Source organism: Lissotriton vulgaris, chromosome 2_1 (assembly GCF_964263255.1).
Source record: "Lissotriton vulgaris chromosome 2_1, aLisVul1.2, whole genome shotgun sequence".
Taxonomy (NCBI): domain Eukaryota; kingdom Metazoa; phylum Chordata; class Amphibia; order Caudata; family Salamandridae; genus Lissotriton; species Lissotriton vulgaris.
The window spans coordinates 2,103,775,789-2,103,800,976 of NC_141687.1; the positions used below are offsets into that span (position 1 = coordinate 2,103,775,789).

The window sequence follows — 25,188 nt, forward strand, 5'->3', positions numbered from 1 at the left end:
ACTACTCAAAAGTCATCTCATAACCACCATACTCAAACATAAATATACAGCATATTTATGTGTATATTAGCATTTATTTGGACTATATATGTGTACTTACATATGTATACTGCTTTGTATAAACATGTATAATATTTATGTTTATAAATATATATTCGTTAGTTCTGCTTCACAAATGTACATATTACTTATGGTTATATTATTCTATGTTAAAATGTACATAGGTGACTGCATAATTAAGGAAATTTTTATCATAACGATTTATCTACAATTCCTTCACTATTAAATTACAATTTTTTTAAAAATTACAAATAAATTAACTTGATGTGCAGCAACACTTGGAAGTCTGAGTTTATTCAATACAATCTAAATCTACATATATTACCTTGCTTATACATATACACCTTCTGTATACTTATACATCTTTATAGTCATTACTTTACTTCAAATTCAGCATCTCCAATGCACTACTCTATATCTTACCCTATACCTGCCTCAATATATACTCCCCTTCACTCTCTGATTCATCTCAAACACTATTCTACTACACTCTCCAAAGCACTACCCTATACCTCTCCATCAATATATCCTTTACCTTCACTCTGACTCATCCTAAACCTCATTCTATTACTACAATCCCAAAAATAACCCTTTCTCGACCCTTCCTTCCTCTACCCCTCCTTGAATGACCTCATACCTCTTTTACTATTCAGATCTCCCAAACAAGCCTTCCTAAACCCTTCCCTCTGACTCTTCCCCCACCTCCCCTTTGCTCATCCCAAACTTCCTCCTACTGCATATAAGCTCAAAAAAATTAAACAAATGAACACTTTCTAGACCCTTCTCTCTTCTATCCCTCCACTATACTTTTCAATCCAAGTAACAAACTCACATGCCCAGCGCTCAAATTACTTTCATAGCTCTCTATACTAATTCACCACTAATCATCGTGGGTTCTGGATTTGAGTGCCTAAACGCCTCACAGGTGTAGTAAGTGCTATAAAAATGCAATTTCAATATATTCAAAAGGGCAATGTCTGTGTACAACGAACTTAAGTCAGCACAGTATCAGGTCAGGGAAGCTTCGATTTTAATGTTTCTAAATAAGCCATTAGGTAAACAGCTTATCCATATTTGTGAATGGGAATGAACCATGTCATAGAATAAACAAGTGCAAATGGACAATGTTATTGGGTTCTTGTTCATCAAGCATACTGAGACAACCAAGTGAAATTGGGTGCTCATGTCAAAGAGGGAATGGTAATCCTGCTGAAGACCGCGCACTACATGGGAGAGGGTGTACATGCTAGACGGGATGGTACTAAAATATTGGTTTTCTGCTGAAGATCTGAATTGGAGATCTTTAAGGTGGCACAGAGTTCAGCAATTAGTACGGCTTATTTTGGAAGGGAGATTTAGGATAGATTGCGGGGGGAGGAGGGATGAAGTAGGCTTCTTTAGTTAACAAGCATTTGCAATGCAATAGGTCTCGCATTAGGAAAGTTTGAGCTATTGGTATTGTAAATGACATTTTTTATTTATGTGTTGGTTTTGAAAATAGCTACATTAATAGCTTTGTCATTTACAATGCCAATAGTTTTAACTTTAGCAAATGCGACACCTATAGCATTTGTAATGCAATATGTGTTGTATTTAAGTGACTTAGACGTATTGATATTACAAATAACAATGGCTTTTAATTTTTTTAGATAATTAATACTTAAATAAAAGTTATTGTCATTTATAATGGCAATAGCTTTAACTTTTGTAAATAATTTTTGTGAAGATTATGTTCAGTGTATTTTATTGTGACAAAAATCCAAGAACAGAAGTGAAATATTAACCTCTTTGTGTGACATTTGTAATAAAGCTTGAAACATTGAGAGAACAAATTCTAACCAGTTGTTGTTGAATGGTTGCACAGATTGATGCTGTGGTGGAGCTGAGTGATGCTGTGGTGGAGCTGAGTGATGTTGTGGTGGCGACAAGTGATGCTGATGCGTTCAATGATGCTGTGGTAGCGCATAGCGATGTTGTGGTGCCCCTGAGTGATGCTGTTGTGGTGCTGAGTGATGCTGTGGTGATGCGATAGAGTGAGGGCGATAGATAGAGTGAGGGCGATAGATAGAGTGAGGGAGATAGATAGATAGATAGATGGCGATAGACAGATAGAGTGAGGGCGAGCAATAGATAGATAGAATGAGTGCGATAGATAGATATAGTGAGTGTGATAGATAGAGGGAGGGCGATAGATAGAGGGAGGGCGATAGAGGGAGGGCGATAGATAGAGGGAGGGCAATAGATAGATAGAGGGAGGGCAATAGATAGATAGAGGGAGGGCAATAGATAGAGGGAGGGCGATACATAGATAGAGTGAGGAAGATAGATAGATGGTGATAGATAGAGTGAGTGCGATCAATAGATAGATAGAGTGTTGGCGATAGATAGAGTGAGTGCGATAGACAGATAGAGTGAGGGAGATAGAGAGATAGACAGAGTGAGGGCGATAGATAGATAGACAGATAGATAGAATTAGGGCGATAGCTAGTTAGAGTGAGGGCGATAGATAGTTAGAGTGAGGGGGATCGATGGATAGATAGATAAAGCACGGTTCCCTTCAATATGAATATGGCGAAAGAATTGGACAGTTTCTGGTTCATCAGCTAGAAGACAACAAAGGTAACAAGGAAGCTGAAATAAGATGGGGCCAGGAGCAGCAGCTGGAAAGCTGCTAGCGAGGTAGGAGGCTCCTCCAAGCAACATATTCATTAAACAACAAGGTTGATAACTCCACCACCGTGCTGTACGCCTCTCTAAGCAAGCTGCATGAAAAATAATGATGTAACAGTATCGAGTAACCAATAAGGAATTACTAAATATGCAAGGAGAATGTTTTTTTTATTTTAACAAACTGCTTGCGGTTTAAGAAGGTACTGAGGACGGACAACAAATCCTATGATGCCCACAATCCTATGATCCTATGATGCCCACAATGTCAGAACCAGTGACAGTTCGTTATAGTAATGAGGAAATTGATGCTATTCTACAAAGGACACCATCACTTTTAAGTGGTAATCAAGTTATTTCACAAACTTCTAATTTGGACAAAATAGAGAAGTTGAAACCATTAAAAAAGAAAAATATTAGAACTCAATTACATGCTAATGTTTTGTCAGAACATCTTAAAAATAAAACCAGCCCAGTAGGGCTTCAGGTTAAGAATATACCTGTTATTTTCTTTTCAGATAAAACCTATCTAAATAGATTTGGAGGGGTTGGAACAAAATGTTCCATTGATCGGATGGTCTTATCAGTAGAAACTGCACTAAGACTGAATGAGGAAGAACTAAAGGAAATTGAAGCATTAGAAAAAGAAATATTGGATGATTCTACAATTCCAGACGCCAAAAAATTATTGGAGGCAGTGGAAAAAACTCTTGCCGAGTTCTCAGCACATAATACCAACTTAAAGATCAACAAAGTAGGACGAGATATAAAAAGCTTTAAACTAGATGAGGTATACCCCTATCTAAAAGAAGACTTTTTTGTGAATAACAACCCCAGTGCTCTGAATTTACAATATAGAGGGAGATCAAGAAATAAATTCATCACCTTCTTGGAGAGTTCTTCAGAATCAGATCAAGGGCCATCTGGTGGTTATTATCAATACCCACAATACCCCAGATCTTTTCCACCTTTTCTAACCAGAGGCAGATTTCGACCAAGGGGAGGAGGGTCGAGATGGAGAGGGTATAACCAACAGATAGGGCATTTCCCGCCCCCAGGCCAGTTCCAACAATCTGATCAATATCCAAAACAAGAGAACTAACCGTTCAGAACACGCAAGAAAACAAAGACGTTAAGTAGGACAAGGGAAAGCAATGAATTGGACACGATACCCATCAATAATCTATCCCATTATACACCTACTAAATCCGAAAACTCCATTCTATCAAAGGGATTGTCCTATGTTCCATCAGCCTTACAAAACCCGATTGAGACTAAAAAAGAAATTTTGACTTTTCTTAGAAAGATTAGTCTAAAAGCCTTCTTTTTAGAAAGAGAATCAAATGAATTAAAGAACATTAGTGGTTTGAAGAACAAGTCTAGTTTTGTCCCAGAAAGTATATTACTACCTCCAGAAATTTTAGTTTATGAGGATGTGGTCCTTAGGGAACTAGATGAATTACAATCCAAGAAAATTTACTACAACTCCAACTGTAACTAGGCCGAAAAGATAGCCCTCAAGAATCTTTCAGATAATCTGTCATTGGTAATCAAACCGGCGGAAAAAGGTGGGGGCATCGTCCTTTGGGATACTGACAAATATGACCAAGAGGTGAATAGACAACTAGCTAATGTAACGCACCACAGAAAACTAGATGAAGACCCGACAGGGAGGTTGAAAGAAAGAATTCTGAACATAACCATGGAAGGTTTAGAACAAGGATGGTTATGTCAGAAGGAATTGTATTATCTTAATTCAGAACATAACAAAATACCCAACATATATGTATTGCCCAAAGTGCATAAGTCCACAACTGAGCCCCCGGGAAGGCCCATTGTGTCGGCCTGTGGCTCGATGCTGGAACCTGTGGCAAAATATATAGATTTCTTTCTTATCCCTTTTGTTAAAGAAACCCAAGCGTACAAAATATATAGATTTCTTTCTTGTCCCTTTAGTTAAAGAAACCCAATCGTACACCATGGACTTCATAAAAAAAATAGAGGATCGACCTTTTGATAGTGACAACCAAATATTAGTGACATTCGATATCGAATCACTTTATACAAATATCCCCCAAGATGAGGCTATAGCAGTGATGAGATGTGTATTAGAACAGAGAGAACATCCACACCAAGTGCCTACAGATTTCTTAATATCATTGGCTACGATATGTTTAAAAAACAACTTTTTTAATTTTAAAGGCCAGCTATATTTACAAATCTCTGGCGTGGCCATCGGATGTAGTTTTTCTCCAGAAATTGCAAATTTGGTGAAGGCAAAATTTGAAAAGAGTGGTTATATAGCGACAACAATCCTTTTAAGAACGAGGTACATTTTTGATATCGCTATATTGATGACATTTTCATGGTTTGGCATGGAAATGACATATTACAAGAATTTTACAACTGGTTGAATTCGAGAACTCAGGAATTGAACTTCACCATGTCCCTAAATCATCAAAAGCTTAACATCCTGATTGTCAACATCGTTAGCGATGATGGCCACCTGGAGGTAAGTTTATATACTAAAAGTACGGACCGTAATACATTGCTACATTTTACAAGTTGTCACCCCCATAGCCTTAAAGAGAATTTGCCTTATGGGCAATTTCTCCGTGTAAGGAGGAATTGCAGCAAAAAAGAAGAATATTTTATAAATGCGGAAATTTTGAAGAACAAATTGATAGCCAGAGGCTACCCCAAAAGGTTAGTCAAGATCGCTTTAAAAAGGGTTTGGTTTACCCCAAGAGAAGTTCTTTTGGTGCCTAAAAGAAAAGGATACCCCTCTTACATGTGTGCTCACGTACGACCCGAAAGCTAATAAAGTAAAAAAAGTCATTCAAAAGCATCGGAAGCTTATTGAACATCTAGGAATAAAAAAAACGCTCTTTGCTTTTAAAAAAGGTAAAAATATAAGACTATCACTGGTAAGAGCAACAAGAAAAGTCGAGTCTCCACCCCAAGACTTACGAAGACTCCTGAATTTACCCCCCATAATAGGACATTATAGGTGCCAAAACTGTGTAGCCTGTTACCTAACAGACACAAAAGAGTTCGAAATCAATGGATACAAACATCATCAAAAAAGTTTTTCCAACTGCAATACTAAAAATACAATATACTGTATTAAATGTCCGTGCAATAAATTTTATATCGGACAGACGACTCAAGCTGTGAAAAAGCGTATTCTCCAGCATAAATCGAGGGTCAAATGTAAGGTTCAGGGAGCACCATTGGTGCATCATTATGAAAACCATCAACACACAGAAAATGACATGATGTGGACAGTCCTATGTGTACTGGGTAAAACCAAACAGGAAGAAATTAAATCAAAGTTAGACAGGTTAGAAGCAAGACTTATCAAGAAATATAAGACTGCCAGCATTGGTCTAAATGACAGAGAGGAAATTTGGGCGTTAATCTGAGGAAATTAGCCGCTCGAAAATAGACTGCGTTACTGTTCTGTATATGATGTTCTGAATGTTAGCACCTCATTGCGATGATTTAGTGTATGTTTTTCTTAAAAATGTAAAGATTATGTGTTGATCTATTGTAATTATTGGAATGTAAAGAGTGGCAGACTGGGTTATGTTCACCTTTATTTTATTCATTTTATTTTATTTTCTCACTATTTTGGTACCTTTTTATTTTTTTCACTGGTCTTTTATAATAATGTAGTATTCTCTCAGCACAGTTCCAATTAGGCTAGTCCTTCGGTTCGTTTTTTAATATACAGTAAGGATTGCTATACTCATGGAGCAATCGGTATCTCTGTCCTTTATTTTTACATCGTACACGCTCCACAGAGGAGTCCCTCCTCAGTTTTTACTAATTGGGATACATTTCCGCGCTTAATAGACGCGTTACAGAGCAGTCCGCTCTTTGTATCTGTGTATCTCCGATATACTTCTGCGTCACGTGATCGGCGTTGAGGGCCGGTCCGTTGGCGTTCCTGCGCGCGAACAAACATCCTAGCAATTCGAGTTTTCTCCGAGTAATACTAGTAAGTAGCTTTGCTCAGTTTTTATTTTACGTAATTGCTTTGAACACTTGGACTAGACAGTAGCTTACCGGCTCCTTCTTGTTCCATACAGTGGAGTGCACATAATAGAACCCTGGAAAGAATTGAAGGGTCTCATAATAGAGAGTGGCAAGCGCATTTATCGATAAGAAATAGCCAGAGATTTAAGGACGGCCAGATGTGATTTCAAAGTAGTGACAGTCGCTGGCGTTACAGGTGAGCCCAGTTTTATAGTCATGCCCATCACGAGTGGACGGGGACACATACTATATCTAAACAATGTGCCTGTATCTTTTGTAGCCACCAATGATGGAAAATAAGCGTTTTTCAGACACTTCATTCCAAAGAGGATACATACATCTTTGAAGGCAATTAGATAACGGTAATTAGGTTTCCTACACTGTTGGACTATAGGTGTATAAAGGTGGTGTTTTGCTTGTGGCTTTCTTTACTAACATGACACAGGGTGTTTCTGTTACTCACTTTTAAAATATATTTAGAAGGTGTGTTTAAGGGTGAATTGCACAGTGAGCACACATGCTCTAGAGTAATTGCACTAAGGGTGTGATTTCATTTTCAGTCTGACCACTTCTAGGTAATTGAGTAACTGGACGTGTACATATGTAAATTTTGAATATAGACCCCTGACTTTTGGGACATATTTATTATTGGATGTGTACAGTTATATATGATTTTTTGTTTATTAGCCCGAGTCCTGATGAGGCCCATACTGTGAGGGCTGAAACGCGTTGACACTTTGTTTAAAGAAGATCCCAGCCAAAGTACTTTAAGTTGTGGAAAACATTGTTTACAAGGAGTAAAAGGACTGAAGATAGGTCTAAAAAGATATGAACCATTAATACTCTTTGTTTTCGGTCTGGTGGCTCTTACTTTAGAGGAATGCTGAGTCTATACAAATAGCGAGCATCCTTTTCAAAAAAAATTGGGCTACAATATTTAAATAAGGATATACCTATGGATTGATGTATATATATGTGTTTGTATAGTTTCATGTAAAAAGTGATGTGTAAATATATATGTTTCTTTGTTCATTCGTTTTAAATGGGCTCAAAAATTATATAAGCCTAAATCTAATTCTTTTTCAATTAAAGTGAAAAACGAATAAGAAAAATAGTAGATAGTGTTCTCTCTGCGGGAGTGGGAAATTTCACTAAAACAAATACAAGAATTGATTTTGTTCAAGATAATATATTTGTCGTAGGGGGAGACAATTGAGCTATCTCACCTATCACTACATATTTTGCTACTAGTGTCCTAGGCATCATTTGCTTTATTTGTGACTTTATTTACCCAGATGCCTTTGGCTTACCGGGTTTGCCCTGAATTTGAAGGAGCAGAGTCAGTTTCCATGCATGCACCATTCTTACCCCAGTTTCAAACACCATACCCCTTGTAAGTGAACATTCTGAGCCTTTCCTCACCCTATCCCTCTCGACCGGTATGCTTCTGCCCTTTCTTTTATTGTGCAGGGGCAGGGGCTGGGGGGTGGCGGGAGAAGAATGATGTTGTTATGTTAGTATGAATTTGTAGAGCGCACGTTCACCCTGGGGTTTCTTGGCGCTGTGTACCGCTGGGGAACCCGTCCTGGCTTTCCCTGTGAGATGGTCCCTATTGGGCATCCCCAAGGTGAAGCCAGGCATCCCCGGCAGCGAGGGGGCGGTTGTGGAGATTAAGCAAGCTATTACCCAGAGTTGCAGCGTGGGACCCATGGTTAGAGAGTCACCGAGGCGAGATTTATCGAGCCCGCTGACATTGGTTCCGTACCCTCATCCGATCCTAATCGGTAGGCCAATGGCACGTGAAAGGGGGAGGGTACGGCCCTGTATAGAAATATTACACCACCCCAAATACATACACACATGACTACCAGTACTTTCAAGTTCACATGGTACACACTACCCTCATCAGGTAACGATTCAGCACTCCTACAAAAATAGCCCATTTCTGCATTTAAACAATTAATCGTGAGGGCTAGTAAACCAGAGGACTAACGCACAATGCTTTCAGGGAATGCACGTTTGTAATGGATGGTAAGTGAACCTGACACGTTCTGTTATGCAGAGAAAAGACAGCTCGTGTATGTTGGATTGAGCAGGATTCGCAAGGGTCTCAAATAAGAGCTCCCGGGGGGCTGAAATTATGGATGTAATAATTGCCATGAAGGTGAAAGTTAAACATCACGCAGTCTCTTAGGCCTGCACAGTAAGTGGTGGAGCTGGCAGGAACAGAGACCAGTATGAAACTGTGCCCAGAGAGACCAGGGAACAACGGTCCTTTGGGGGGCGCTGATTGACCGAAGAGTGGCTGAACGTGAAAAAACCTCTTGAGGGCTGTCTTGATGCCTGCCCAAAAGCCCGGGATGGCATGTAGTTGACAATTGAGTACCGGGTGACTAACAATTGGAGAAGGGCCGGGGAATGGCTCCGGAGTGGGAACCTGGTTGGCAGAGGTCTGGCCGGGAAGTGTGGCTGGCAGAATAGCGCTGTGTAAGCTCAAGGGGCGGGGGAGGATGCTGAGAGGGGGCCCATAAGCGTGAACGGGAAAATGGCTAATGATTGTGCATTCCCCATGAGTATAGTAAAGGAAAAGGGGAATAAATGCCCGCAGTGATGCGCAACTGATTGCGCGTGTCGGGAAGCTGCTCACATATTCCAACAGTTATTGGAAACCAAATTACGTGAGCTAGACATGCTTTGCAAATGTTTACTTGTCTGCCAAGTAGGTGCGAACGTTACAGTTGAAGGATGAAAGGGTAGGTTGAGGGGATGTTCCACTTGTGTGGGAACGAACACAGCAAGAGGCAAATCGATGGCGACATAGATAAGGTGCTTTCCTGCCGAGTAAAGAAGTTGTAAAAATCACGCTGCATGTGGTAAAAGTTCAGAGCGCCTTGCTTTCTGCTGTGAATTTAGAGGTAGACATGCCGGTGGACACGTAGTATGTAATTTCTTGCAAAAGGGATAGCTTTCAAATGTGTACAGACAACAGCGGAATTGCTTTACTAAAAGAATGTTTCCAAACTTTAATACTAATCCCAAAATCTAAAGCGCTTTGATATAACTCCCCTTTAAAAGGTTCGAAAAATATTCACGTGTAAAAGGTATGATCTATGTTGAGTAATGCATGTGTAAAATGTTATTAATAAAATGATTACCATTGAAGCAAAACATTTCCACCCTTTGTGAATTGTTTTTATTAGGTCTAATATTGCAATGCTGGTAAGCGCATTTAGCGTCATGAAGCCTCGAGTAATGTGATAAAACTTATGTTGCACATAAATCAACATGATGTAAATAAAAAAATGCTTTTTTTGTTAGGATGTGCTCTCTTCAGGTATGCTGAGCCAATGTTAAGAAAAGAAAGCACACGCACAAATAGAGTGTAACAAACCCAAAAAATAAATTATATTTTCCTTTTAGTGCAAAAGCAATACAAAAGACATTATACATCAAATATATTTTTAATTACATAAGTATAGACATTGTGTTTCGTAAAGAAAGGTACAAGAACTACAAGTGATATTTTTTTTATTTTGATATGTAAGTGAAGCCAAAGCCAAATCAGTGTTAGCAAATAGAACAGGGCTGTAAGAATACGCGTAGTAATGGTGAAAGGGCGTGCCAAGCTGAAGCTTGAATGCGCATATTGAATGAGTTGTAAATGGGTGGCGCCGTCGATAAGAATGACTCTACTTGTGACTGTGCGAAGGTGGCAAAACGTCATTAGACTGAATGTTTCACTTGTGCGGTATGAACAAAGCAAGAGGCAAACTGATGGCAGACCGATGATCCCATTGACAAGAAGGCTGCTTCCCTGCCTTGTAAAGTAGTTGTAAAAAATACACAGCATATGTCGCCCGGAGCTAAAAAGAACAAGCTCTCGGCATTGCTGTGGCGGAGGGGGGGGGGGGGAAGTGGGGGGAGAGAGCGGCAGCCTTCGAAGTCTTTTGCCGAGGCTCAGGCAAATGGTGGTGTGCGAGCGGCTTCCTTTCAAGGTTGATGGGGAGGCGGGGCGGGGAGCACATGGCGAGCGCGCACCAGTAACACATGCACTGGCCATAATCCGCATTCCAAAGCCCTCTTGGTAGGATTTTCTGGTGCCCCTCAATATCTCTCGCCAGGAATGTGCAAGCGTATTGGCAGGAGAGACCTAAAAAGGAAACACCTAGGCAAAAACAGAAACCCTTAAACAGAAAGTATTGCACATGTCAGTTCCTCGTCAATATGAGCAGCATTCTCAGAGGATGTTAATCACAAAGCTCTAAAGTCACACAATAATAAAAGCTGAAAGTCAAAGTGGCTAAGGGCAAAGGCAGGTGGGGACAGATGGCAAAGAATTTTAGCTCACACCATCAATGGTGGAAGGTTGAATGGTGGTCTGCTGCTAGCAATGCATTTTTTAAAGTGCCTCTCAACTTGGATACCAACAATGCATGCAAGCAAACAGTCTCAGACTCAACCTAAAAAGGAAAAAATAAATCGGATCTAAAAAGTAAATAGGCACAAGTGCTAAATCTGAGGCAGTGAGCGTTGCTTTTGTCCTGGCACAACCTATCTGTGTTGGTCAGTAGCTACTACTGGGCGGAACACTTGGCCCCCATTAATGAATGGATACATGCACCTGCCACACACCCCACATATGAACTGGAAAGGTACACCATGGACACACATACATGTATATACTACCTGTATGGAGGTAGGGGGCAGGCCAGACTGCTGCCGGCTATTAAAATCACGCTGGGGGCGTGGAAAAGGGAGACTACGACAATTAGGTGGGATCACAAACCTACGAAACAAACCCCGCTGTGGAAATGCACCTGGCAAGTCGAGAGGGTTCCAGGGCTGGGATGCCATCGACATCTCTACTCTGGGGGATGTGTCAAAGAATGGGGTGCTGCAATCCTTTCCTTCATTGCAAAAGGAATATGGGCTCCACCGCTCCCAATATTTTAAATATATGCAACTACGCCATGCTTGGAGGGCAGAGGGGGCATTGACAGAGGCACTGCCCGAATACGCTCCATTGGAGGGCCGTCTCTTGCAGGAACGGATCACTGGGAAGGCAGTGTCCCTGACATATAAAACAATAATGAATAATAGACCTAATAAACTGGAGGGCCTCAGGGCCAAGTGGGAGCGTGAGGTGGGGGACATGGATGAAGTAGATTGGCGTGTGGTCCTGATGCATCCTAGGGAGATAGCGATTAAATCACGCCTCCGATTGATCCAGTTTAAGATTCTGCATAGGACCTATTTTGATAGAGTGCGGCTGCATAAACTGGGGAGAGTACCTGATCCCTGCTGTCTACGCTGCGGACACAATAGAGGGGATTTCCTTCACACGATCTGGTCCTGCCCGAACATCCAAACATACTGGGGGGAGGTCCTCTCAGAACTGGGAGAGGTGTTGGAGACGGACATTCCACTGGACCCAAAGCTGGTACTTCTGGGAATGACTAATGATGTAGACTTGGCTCGCCCTTTGTTGATTTTTCTGGTGCTCGCCCTGGTAGTGGCCAAGAGGGACGTAGCCCGGAAGTGGCAGGTGCCTGACATACCACAGTTGGAGGAGTGGAGGAGGGGTATGGATTTATATATGGCGGCCGAAAGGATCACATACAAAGCGAGAGGGTGCCCAAAGAAGTTTGGCAGGGTGTGGGGCAAATGGCGTCATTTCCATGGATTGGATGGAGGGCTTTGATGGGGCACGGAGACATGAATGTACGATAGACATTGAGGAGATGGAGCTACAGAACCCTGAGCTATTACTAATGTGGACTGGGGAAAGGTTTATGGATGAACATTTGGAAACAAGAAACAGTGTCCTAGAACATGGGAGGGGAGGGGAGGGCGGGGGGCGGGGGGCTGGGGATGTGGGAGTGCTTCTCGACAATGACATGCTTGTGGTTTGTTTTTTGTGCTGCAAAAATTAATAAACATTTTTTTAAAAATAAAAATACAAATACTGGTCAGTAGCTAGATAAACAGCAGTTACAGAATGCATGTAACAAGGTATCTGCAGCACATAAGCAGATGAAATATGAAATGTACATCAGACTAGCAGAATACTTCAAAACGAAATTATCTCTATCACTGCTGCACATTCGCCAATATCTCGCTCCCCAATACCCATAGAGAAGTAGGAATATATTTTGCTGTGCAAACTGTAAACATTTATGTAAACAATAAAAAGGAAAAACAGATTCGGGAATAAAATTACTTGATGGCAAAATAATGCACAGAATGAGAATCCAGACACTATTCATGCTGCAAAACATATCAAAGTTCACGTTTGCACTTTTTTTTCCAATTCAGAAAGGAGCAAAAAGGCATTTGCTTTAAAGAACACAATGTCTGCTGTGGTAAGGATTCTATAGGACCGCTACTCCCATAGGCTGAACCTAAAAACAAATCACTCGTGCCTTCAACATGTACCCAATCTTGAATCCCTTCCCCCTACCCATGTACATTATCCTGAAGGGTACAGCATGTGACTGCTTCCTACCCAGACTAGATACACATGAGCACAAAAACATACAATTTGGGAAAACCTACTAAATCGGACCGTAGATGACCACAGACATCTCATGTCATAAGCGTCTGCTACAGACTCCTGAAGATTTGTACAATCCTCACAATAAAAGCCAAAGTTGAAAAGAAAAGCATTAGCGGAAAAAGCTGGATAGAGCTTTCCTCTATCCACGGATAAGGACATTTTCAGAGAAATTAATAGCTGCTTCATGGCTATCCTTATGTCTCACTCTGGCCTATCATCAAACATCAGTTATAAGGCTTCTCATTAATGAAACATCCCAATGTAAGACTGCATGCAATGCTCAAAGCTCTCCATAGCTCCACTCCCTGCTACCAGATTGGAAAATATAGCCTTGAAATCAACGAGGATCGAAAAATGCTGATCCCTCCTACTCGAACATCCAACTTTCAGGCGCGAATGCTGCACGAGCCTGGCATTCTCTAGCAGAGCCACAGAGGTTTGGGACTCTCTCCCAGCAGACCTTCACTCAACCTATTTATTGTCTGTTCACATTCAAAAGAGAACGGATGTAGAAAAAAGGAGAGGGTGTAGTCTTACGGCTAGAGTGGTCGCCCTCGAAGCTGGGGAGCCAGGTTTGAGTCTCCGCAGGGATGCTCAACATCCAGTGATTCTGGATAAATCACTTAATCTCCCCGTGCCTCACAAAAATGAATGTGTCCTACTGTAACAAAACTGGTTCTATGTACAGCGCCTTTATACCCGATGTCTTGGGTTTAGTTTGTGATATATAAAACTCTAAATAAATAAATAAATAAAAAACACCTCAAAATCCTCCTGTTTGAGAGGCACTTGAGTTAAAGTAGGGATCGCTGTTCACATCTCATATGTTGACTTGACCTGTCTTCGGTGCTACAAAATGTTTGTTTTCTCTGCTCACCTTGTTATTTGCTAGATGATTGACTATGATGGTTAGTTAACTGCTTGTAACGTTTCTGCTAGAATGAACTACTTGCTCCTTATTTTCCTGGTGCTAATAGGTTGTTTTATAATGTTTGTTAACCAGAACTTACTTCCTGCCTTTGGCTTTGTATAAAAACTGAAAAATAAATACACAATTAAATTAAATAATGTTGGTAACTTCTACCTTGAGTTGCATCGCTAATGCATTGTTCTTTATAGATGTAAAAAAGAATACTGAGCAGCATATATAAAATAAACCAAAATGACACAGTATAATTACCGGAATCGGACTAGAAACTGCAGCCACTACAATGCCAATGGGTTGAGGAGAAAGGATAGCGGGGCTTCCATTAGAAACGCTTGTCAACCCGTTGCTCGAAGACCCTTCTGCTTTCTTGGTTAGGCAATCTCCTGGTAATGGTGACTGGAGTTTCTGCTCCTGCTGCTTCTTTTGGATTTTTCGCTGCAACTGCTGCTTAGCATCAACCGGCGACGCCAAAGTCTTCATTTGGGGATGAAAAGAATTGCTCTCCGCCGTGGGTATAAATGCAGAAGACTGAGATATGCCTTTGATTCCTGAAAATGAAATATTATACATTAAGTTTCTGCAAGTGGCACAGATGTCCATTCAAGTGAACAGCTGTTGTAACACATTGTAAAAAAAGATCTTTTCCAACCCTGCTATAAATGCCTCGTGCAATTAGCACTAAAGAAGCTAAATTTGCAGTAGCCTAGATCTGCAGAGCCAATAAAATCAACCCTACTTTGACACTTTGACAGAGGGAGCGCCTGCATAACCAATCCGTTATAAAAATGATGTAGGGATAACGTAACATTGAGAGTGGCATAGTGAAAAAGTCTCATTGGCATTCATTAGCGTAGAAGACTATCAAAATACATCATTTGGAGACTTTCAATGGCGCCTTACCTTGAGTCAAGTCCAACACTCTACACTATTTGGTGGAAGGACTCTAAAGTGGGCAGCAGGTCAACAGCATTGCTGAAGATATAGATATAAAGGAAGTGGATTTCTGGTTCTAAATGATACAGATACCCATCAAATTGTCATTATTGGAAAAGTAACCAGGAACTGTCCCACAAAGGAAGAATAGTGGCATAAGTAAAATTGTGCATTTACAATGCACGAATGCTGATCAACAGTGATAAGCAAGCACTGGCAAAGGCAACAGGTCTCACCTTTATAATGCGAGTGCTGAGCTGTTTGTTTTGTCAATGTTTGTCTGTATAGTATGATAGAGAAAAAGGAAACACAACTTATAGTACCTCAAAACTGTACATTTAATTAAATTGATTCAATCTTTATAAATGTCTTGGTTTATTTTTCAAACAGTTTTCATTCAACAAACCCTGATTAGAAAAGAATAAGGAAGTGTCAGAATGTAAAGGGACAACGCTTAAGGAGGACTAATTTACTTTCCACAGCATTCAGTCGCTTGACATTCTGCATTAGCCCAGTTAACAGAGTTATTGACCTAGAAGAGAATCTGCATGTTAAGTACACCTTCTGCCTCAAATGCCTGTGTGTGCCAAAACTGCACTGACCGTTTACCCTGCTAGTGCTCTCTCAGCGCTGTTGATCTGAGTTTGATCTGTGATCCAATTCTATACTATGTTGCAAGCATTCCTGTTTCTGTGCCAGGAAGGCATTGACTGTGCATCTGCTTGCTAAAAACTGGTGCAGTTTCTTTCAAGTTTTTACTGTATGGATAGCAGTCTCAGTTTCTAGTTCATGACAACACACCTCTCAAGTATCTCTTCACCTTCCTAGTTCCACGCTATGCCCTAAAGAATTTTCTGTTTCTCTTGATTGTCCGCTCACAACTTCCTCTTTGCTCTAGTTTTCACTCTGAGCTCAGTTTTCACTCTGTGTATTCAGCCTTTTGTCTGCTGAAGATCTGATGTGTCCTATTAGTTCTCATACTTGGCTTTAAATGGATAATTAGATTAAGGCTGTTGTTGTGTCAACCAAAGTTGATTTCAAGAGCGGCGCATCTCGACAAGAAATGGCTCGCATTAGTTATCAACAAAAGTATAGAAGAACACGGCTGTAGCTCTTTATATACCACCGCTGTAGCTCTTTAGATAATAAGGCCTGGTGGTGACATTGGATAGAAGTGAAAGGTGGCCCCTTCCACTGCACACATTAATAGTGCACAGAAGAGGAAATATAGGAAGCCCAGAAGCTTTTTTCAGGGTTAGGAGTTGAGCACCACAGGCTTAATTCACTGTGGGAGATAAAGGCATGCACTTAGGCCAAGGGAGAACAATATTCCAGGGCAGTGGCAATGGGAACGACAGGTTTCTGAAACTATACATTGTGTGTGGTAGTTCTGGAGTGGAACAGAGGTATAGCTAGCAAAAATAGGGTACAGGTTGGCCAGCCGTGTTTAATCTGGCTTATTTTTGTCAACAGATTTTACGCAATTTAGGAAGTGTATTACATTATCGAATCTTGCTATGGCAATGGATCATCTCATTCTATATTCAGAACGTGGTTAATGTGGTTTAGGAGTTAGGATAGGACCAGGACGCAAATGTTCTTGGAAGAGTGAATTATGGAACTTGGTTAGGGCCTCTTCTGTACTGAAAGCAAGCTGGTTTGGTAGCAGTGAGTGTGAATAGGGATGAACCTGAGTTATTACAGTATGAGAGAGAGTGACAGATAAGGGAAAGGATTAGTATTATGTGGGCGACTCGAGTATGGAAAGGACATTCGACAACCAGGCACTCTCCAATCAAAGGGATGTCTATATTCCCGCCGGACAGTTTGTGTGCTACAAGGCCACACTTGAAAGAAAATATGATGAACCGCTGTGTGGTTCAGAGCATACAAGCGTCTATTGAGTCCTTGACAAGAAGTTGCAGATATTCTCCAACAGATTAGTGAGGTTGCATGCTCCGTTGTAGATAACATTACTATTTTGTAGTCAGAGAGCATAAAACAAATTCCTGGTTAAGAAATTGACATTTTTAGCTCGTCCAAGTGGCCTGAGACTAAAATGGTTAAGCCATTTCAATACATGAAAGGCATGCACATATTCTGTTGCTTAGCCCCTATCCATTGCTGAGGTGACGGGACAGTTACTCATTTATAGCACGCATGAAGCTATTAAATGAGATAGACCACTTTGCTAAATAGTGCTCACAGTGGTTTGACTATCTGTTGAGAATGCATTGTTTTGTCCTAAGTACCATTGATCTGCACGAGGATGACCTATCGTGACCTCTCAGAAAATTCATGCTAGACAGCCAGGGGCCAATCCTAATGGATGTCTGCACGCCTTTCAGGGTCGCTTTCAGTATCCTGTATCTTGTAGTAATAAGCCCAGTTTCTATTCCTGCGGTTCTGGGCATAATAATGGCAACATGAGAAACCAGGATTAAATGGATAAGATGACTTTGACACAAGCACGGTCGCTTCAAGTTTCACTTAGATTTGCTTTCAAGTTGATTTTCTCAGATGTCAGAAGCTGACAGGTGTCACAAACCCCAAGCAAGAGTTGTGGGAGGAGAAGGAAGTGCGGTCCCACTAAACTTGAATTTTATTAACTTTGGGTAGAGATGTAGGGTGCTACAAGCAATTATCATAAGGATACGTTTAAGAGCCTTTAACTTTATTTATAGTTGGTTAGAGATGGCAGGTGGGATACTCTGCATGCCTGATAGGGTTCAACCCTACAAGGATTTTTGTTATTCAATCGCTGGAATATCTGTCTCATGCAACTACCAAATTCTTCTCTGATTCCCCTCTATATTGCCCTTCTTTCTAGTCAGAGAGGATGGGCACATTAGCGAGCCATCTGGCTTGGAAGAGGTGGGTTGGCCAATAGGCAACATATAAAAACAACATACGTATCTACAACAAAAGTTCTGTAGATTCACATTTGTTATGTATTTATATGTCGTATATTACACTGCTATGCCCTAGTCACCGCAAGTTGGAGTATGGGAACACCCTTCACACCATGATCACCAAGCAACTCACTGGACTACTACATGGCATTCAGACCTTTGCAGCCAGACTCATCCTGAACCTTCCACACAGAACTCACAGCACACCTCAGGGAGGTCCACTGGCTCCTGACTCACAAACATGCTCATTTCAAACTCTTCACACACACTCTAGAAACTACACAGTTGCATTTCCTTTCCACCAACCACACGGACACCTCATGATCCCACACATACACAGAACCATATCAGAACACATCTTCTCTTGCATTGCTTCTAAAGTGTTAATCAGCCTCACACTCAACATCAGGGTCTTCTCCACATCAGGGTTAGGCATATGCACCTCCTTGGCGCCAGTATACCTACCCTGCAGGTGACATTGGGCTTTACAAATGTAATAACAAGTATATTTGATAAAAGTGGCACTGATCAAGAATAAAGAGTTAATAAATAATAAGGAATAAGGAACTCACTTACTCCCAACCATAGTGCAATATTCAAAAGTGATGTAAGCCCATTACCCACAATTATAGGTTTTGGGATTAATTATTTTTTGTGTCCCTACAACCATATCCGGTGTGATTAATTTTAATCTACAATAGATATCAAGTTGCATGCCTATTAGTAAATGATTAATTTCTCTTGAGCGTGACGGGCTACAGGAACACTGTGGAGATGTGTCTTGGATGAGGAGGAGTTAGCATAGATCAAATACAAGCATTGTAAATTGTTTCACAGAGAAACTGTTTGCAATTTTACTGGTGCACCTTTATCCATCAAGGACACAGGCCTTTTCTGGGGTCTGCACATTGAGATTTATGAATTCTTATCCTTTATTCCAAGCTGAAGTTTCAAAAAGTGCAGTGTGCTTGTAATTGTGTTATTTGGAGAGAGCTTTTACTGAATGCCTGCTGAAAGACGGTATTTTTCTAGCAGTTAGACTTACAACCAAGTTCATGTTGGACTTGAATTGCTGACTGCTGCCCATCCCCAAATAACCAAGAATGAGTGGCAGTACACCTGGTAGCTGACAAGCAGGACTCCCGGAGAAGCGGGGAAGCGGCATGCGAGACCGACAACGAAGTAGCTCTCCCGGCGGAGGAGGGGGACTACAACTCCCATCACCACTAGCGCGCAGGTCGCGCTGAAAAGCGAAGCGCTAACCTGCGGCGCGGGGACGCGTAAATCCCAAGGGCAGGCCCGTTCGTGCCCGTCGGAGCCTGGAAGAGGCTGGGCTGGGCCCCCCTCTGACACCCAGAGAATAATTAAGATAAAGTGCTTCACCCTGAGTTTGAGTATGTTTGCCCGATACTAATAGCACCAATAGTCTCAACACAGGGTCCACGTTACTGACATTATACACTGGCATCAGTGACTGCACTGAAACCCAAAGACGAGATGAGCAAACGTGAGGGCCAGAATGCCCGAGTGGGCGCAGGTATAGTGGAGACACTTGACTCTTTCTTAACTAGGGCAACATCAGTTTTGGGGCACAAGACTGAACTAACGGAACACAGCCTATTGCTGGATCACTCCAATAATAATAATAAAAGATCCTCGCTGGGGGGGTATCGTCCCATAACACCTTAGACGAACCCCCGCTAACAGATATGGTGACAGAAGAAGTCACAACCATGTGTCCCGCACCCCATGATTCAGAATTGACTGGCCCCTCACAAAGAGCTTCCTCAAGGGTGGCAGGTATGAAAAGACTTCGGAGGAATTGCACTGATGCTGCGGTAAAGACAAAGAGGGGCGGGGGACCGCAAAGACTAAAATCAGCAAAAGCCCCGAGACCAAATAAACACGAGGGAGAGGTAGCACCAGAAACAGCTCAGCAAGAACTAATTGGTACGGATCAGTAAATACTGCCCCTTGCTCCCTGATGACTGAAACTATTTGGCAGGGACTAGAAACACTGGTTTACACTATGCTAATCCCCATGTCACTAAGACTAAGTCAGATAGGGGATAAATTAACCACCTTAGAATCCCAGGCTAAGACAACTCTCGTTCACTAGAGGCAGTATTAACAAAGTTTGGCCCAATGATGGCCAGACAGCCCCCAACATCCCAGGAGAGGCTTAGAACTGATTCTAGCACAATGACACTAAATATGTTTCCCGTTACAAAAAATAGGGCCCAACATCTAAGTGATAATCGGGATGCAAATGCAGCACCAGGTACACTTAGTCACTCGGCCTGTAGTAACATAAGGTTTCTTACTTCCAATAACTCGAAAGAAATGGGTGACAAGACAAGTCAGGAAGTGGCGAATTTTAACACAGCACCTAGAGGTCAAAATAGTACACTTATAGAACGGGAACGGGGCAACCAGGATGGTTTTCAGAAAAAAGCAAGCTCGGCCCTGAGTAGTCAGATAAATGAAGCACAGACCTTACACCTACCCCCAGCAGCTGCCCCCCCTGGTTCTAGTGTTGGGAAATGTGCCACCACTGCGGGAGGAACAAGTAGAATTAATTTCTCAATTAATGTCCAAAGCTCTCCACAAGCTAACTCAAAATTTGGATAAGGTGGGGGCTACAGGTAGGAACATTGCAAGTCAGATGATCATTGCAAGAAGAGTAGTATGGGTTGGCTCAGCTAGGGAACAATTGCCGGAAGACTGTGGTTCTAAATTTTAAAAGTGAATTTGTTGTAGGTTTTCTCCTGGAGCAGCTGGTCAATGCTCACATTAGAAAATAACACATCATTGTCCTACCATTGGGTTTCTTCTACAGACCTCCAGCACCAGGAAGATCTGTGGGCCATTTACAGTTTAAGGAAGGACAAATAGAGGGTCCATCTTGCGGAAATAGTGGGAATATGGATTGGAAGCTAGAGAATAGATATGCGCCCCCGTATGACCTTGATGCTTGTGACTGACTACAGTCAGTACATACAAGCTCACAGATGAGCCATGATAGGCAACATCCACCCCCCAACTATTGCAAATAGTGAGCGTTTACATCCATCTTCTATACAGCGGGAGAGACAAAGAAAAAAATTGAAAATAGCCTCATGGAAAGTGGCTGGTATTGCCCACAAACTGAGTGACATTAACTGGTTAAAGATATGGCAGGACCAGAAAATAGTATGTTTCCAGGAAACATGGGCCACGGAGCCAGTATTCATCAACAGTTACCGATCCTTTCAGGCCCAAGCAAATCCATCTATTTCAGGGAGGGCAAAGGGGGGCATCCTGACCCTAAACCGGAACGATTAACTAGTGAAAGTAAAGATGAATTCACAATCAAACCAAAATGTTCACATTTTGCAATGGAGATATATCAGGAAGGGACATGGGTACTAATACATTTCTACAACAGATTTGGTCCAAAGATGCACACGATTGTGGGGGGAAGTCAACAAAGCTATCTCTGACATTGTATGTAACAATAAGTCCTTGAATATAAATATCATATGGTTAGGTGATTTCAATATATGTCCCTGTAATTACAATATACTGCCTGTTTGTGGGTTAGAGGACATGAGGGGAAATCCTATACATCACTTTACACATAGTGAGTATGGTAACGGCCTAAATAAGGTATCAGGCTCCCTAAACATGGAAATAATTTGTGACCCAGACCACATAACAGGCACTTTGCTGGAAACCTTTCAACGAAATGGGGTGGAGTCAACGATTGACTACATACTTTTGACCGCTTCTCCTATTGCAAGGGTCGTTAAGGTAGGCAATTCCTTCACCACTTTTAGTGACCACGCCATAGTTTCAATGGAGCTGACAACAGCACAGTAATGTCGAAACACCAATTGTGGCTTGGAAAAATGGGGTCCAGCTCAAATGGGCATACATTGATAAAATTAAGTTGGTTCCTGAAATTATATTGAACACTCAAGAGGATATACAGCTATGTTTAGACCCAGAAGCTGAAGCAGGGGAAGTTGTGGCAGCTTTTTGTAATATCTTAGAAAACATAAAATCGGCCCTAACAAGAACAAAAGCGCCAAACAGTGGAAAAGGCCGGGGCTGGTTCGATTCTCCATGCACAAAAGCTAGGAAGGATTTGCTGTATGCTCTAAAGGTTAAGCCTAGAAACTATGAACAAATAAGAACATCGCAGGCTTCATACAAATTGGCAAGGGAAATCAGAGAAAAGGCTCCTTGAACTTTTTAAAGATCCCCTAGTTGAAAAGAAGGTCTCGAAACAGAAGGTTAGTGACATGTTCATGCTGTCGGAGTACAAGAGTAAGGAACACTATAAAGAGAAATATGCAGTCCGGGCATATTGCCTTAACCCACCAATAATTGAGGGAGGTTTCTCTTACCTAGTAAATGTAAAAAGGATGCAACACAGATTAATATTACAGAGGTTTCGCACTAACCTGATTCCCCTCATGTTAGGTTATCCTGAAAAAACATATAATCACTCTGATTTAAGTGCGTGCCCATGTGATAACTTATCACTCCAAACTGAATTGCACCTAGTTTTATTTTGCAGGCTATATGAGTATGAACGGAATGTGCACCTCAAACCAATTTTAAAGAAAATGAATTTTAAGCAGTGCCGGGTAGCACTACACTTTCTAAAAACACTACCCGACCCTTTGGTTTGTCATTCAGTTGCGTCCTTCCTATGGGCCTGTATGAGGAAGGGGACGGTGCGTAAAATATAGAGTTTGCTAAACAACAACACAAGTACTTAGATTAAGCATATGGAATGAATTTTCAACACCTTTATATATCTTCGTCTTTATTCTAGAATTGTGATGAAATATTTGTAATTTTAAAGATAGAATTTTGTAATAATTTTATGATGATGTATTTATATGTGCTTTTATGATCATTTTTAACTTGAACGAATAAAGATGAAATTGAAATTGATTTCTCTTGTCACATGGATAACCTGTACATTAACAAAGATCACAGGATTTCAGATTGTATCCTCTTCCTCACCTGAAACGTTGCGCAATAAACAATGAGGTTGTAGCATTCGCAACACATTAACTGCAGTTTACCTTCAGTGGTTTATTTTTAATCTGAATCAACAAAAGTGTTTTGTAGATGTGTGACTCGGCAGATGTTGTATAAAATAATGTTTTCAAAGAATATACCTGTAACTGCCTTTTCTCTACCCAAGAATGCCCTTTAGCACTACAATAATTTGCTATTCCAGTCGTGATGCTTGGTTTCCCTTTAAAAGCTATTTAAGTATTACAAAAACATCCAATTTTCTTTCCACTGTATAATGCTTGGTCTAGTTTTAATCACTGATTTTATCTTGTGAAATAGTAGAAATGTTTCTGCCAACACACCGCTTCTTTACTGTCACACATAGGTTCAAACAAGTGTCCCTGAATTATGCTAAGCTGCTAATTAGGAAAAAGGATATCCCTGGTAATCTCTTTTGAAATCCAGTATTAAGGGCATCTTAAGAAGAAATCCCTTCTAATTTCTTCTGTACGCTGTAAATGCTGACAAATATATGTTTACACTTGCATGAAGAACATGCCCTTGTCGGTGATCTCCTTAATAGGGGGGAATGCATGTGAAAAAAACTAAATAGTCAAACCAAGACTTAGGGAGACAGGCAACTAAACTGAGACAGATGACATTCCCACAGGATATTTTAATGCATGCATCATTAAAACATAACATTTGTAATAGGAATTCTACGTCTGCACTGCCCAAACAGGAGTTACTGGCTTACCATGTTTGAATAGAATTCTACGCCACCATCACAGCCACCCGATCAATGGTACAGGATGAAAGCACATGCAAAAATTTTGTGCTGACCAATTAACCGTGCATGTCCTTTCTAACCATTGTTGTAGGCACTACAAAGGCATAATTGTGGCATTTGCAAAATTACCTTTTTATAATTAGTCATAAATCTGGTGCCCATCATTCTTTTTTTTAAAAACATCTTTACTTGCATTTTGGTTATAACAACAGTACAGTCATGCAATTCTCCGTGCTCCACCCCGCTACTCCCTCGCCCACCCTTCCACAATCCAACTTTGCTGGTACTTTTCATATCACATTTGTCCAATGTCCGTATATTCGATATGCAGAGATCTCTCAGCGTCCACTCCCAAACCATCCGTAAGACGTTTAAGCAGTTTTGCATCCTAATGCTGAGCTCACCTCCCTCCCAGCCCCCCATCCAAACCATGATAATGGCGCCACCTGGCCCAGACCTTACGGAACTTCCTTGGACTCCCTCTAGCTTTATAGGTCACTCTCTCGGCAGCCATATCGAGATCTAACCCTCGTCTCCATTCTTCCAATTCCGGGGGAGTCGGCGACCCCCAGCACTTTGCTATATCCCTTTTGGCTACCACCAGGGCCAAAACCAGGAAGGTTAGGAGAGGGCGCGGAAGGTCCACGTCGTTAGTGATTCCCAAGAGGGCCAGCTTCGGCTTCTGGATAAGTGGGACCTCCAATACATCTCTCAACTCCATAAATATGTGGTTCCAGTAGTTTTGAATCACGTCACATGCCCACAATATGTGATAAAAGTCTCCTCCGTCTCTGTGGCAGCGGAGGCATGTAGCGTCGTCTATTTTCCCCATTCTATGGAGTCTCACCCTGTCATAATAAGTCCTTTGAAGTACATTGTATTGAATGAGACGCAGCCTGGACTTGATCGCCAACTTCCTGGGATGCATCAACACTATGTCCCAATCTAGGTCATCCAATTCTCCCACCTCCCCCTCCCATGTGTGTCTAAGTTTCGCCAGATCTCAAAGCATATTGTTGGTTAAGGTTTTATAGGTGAGTGAGACCGCCTTCCCCTGGATCTTTTCCTGCAGGAGCCGACCCTCTAGTGGTGCATATTCTGGGAGCCCAGGTAGGTGTATGCTCTTGGTCCGCCAAGCATGACGCAGCTGTATGTATTCGTAGAGCTGTGTGTGTTGAAGCCCAAACTCCGATTTTAGGGTCAGAAAGGATTTTAATTCCCCCCTTGCGACATCATCTCCAATGGTGGAGATTCCGATGTCATCCCATCGTTTAAATCCCTTAAG

At 41.4% G+C, this 25,188-nt stretch overlaps 1 protein-coding gene across 4 annotated transcripts in view; it reads right to left on the minus strand.

The window, feature by feature from the left end:
• RFX7 (regulatory factor X7) overlaps positions 1 to 25,188 on the minus strand; it is a 494,781-nt gene that overhangs the window by 47,468 nt on the left and 422,125 nt on the right. For all 4 annotated transcript variants that reach the window (XM_086958347.1, XM_086958345.1, XM_086958346.1 and 1 more), the window contains exon 8: positions 14,505 to 14,800. In XM_086958347.1, the coding sequence (XP_086814473.1) occupies positions 14,505 to 14,800 (296 nt within the window). The remainder of the gene's footprint in view (positions 1 to 14,504; positions 14,801 to 25,188) is intronic.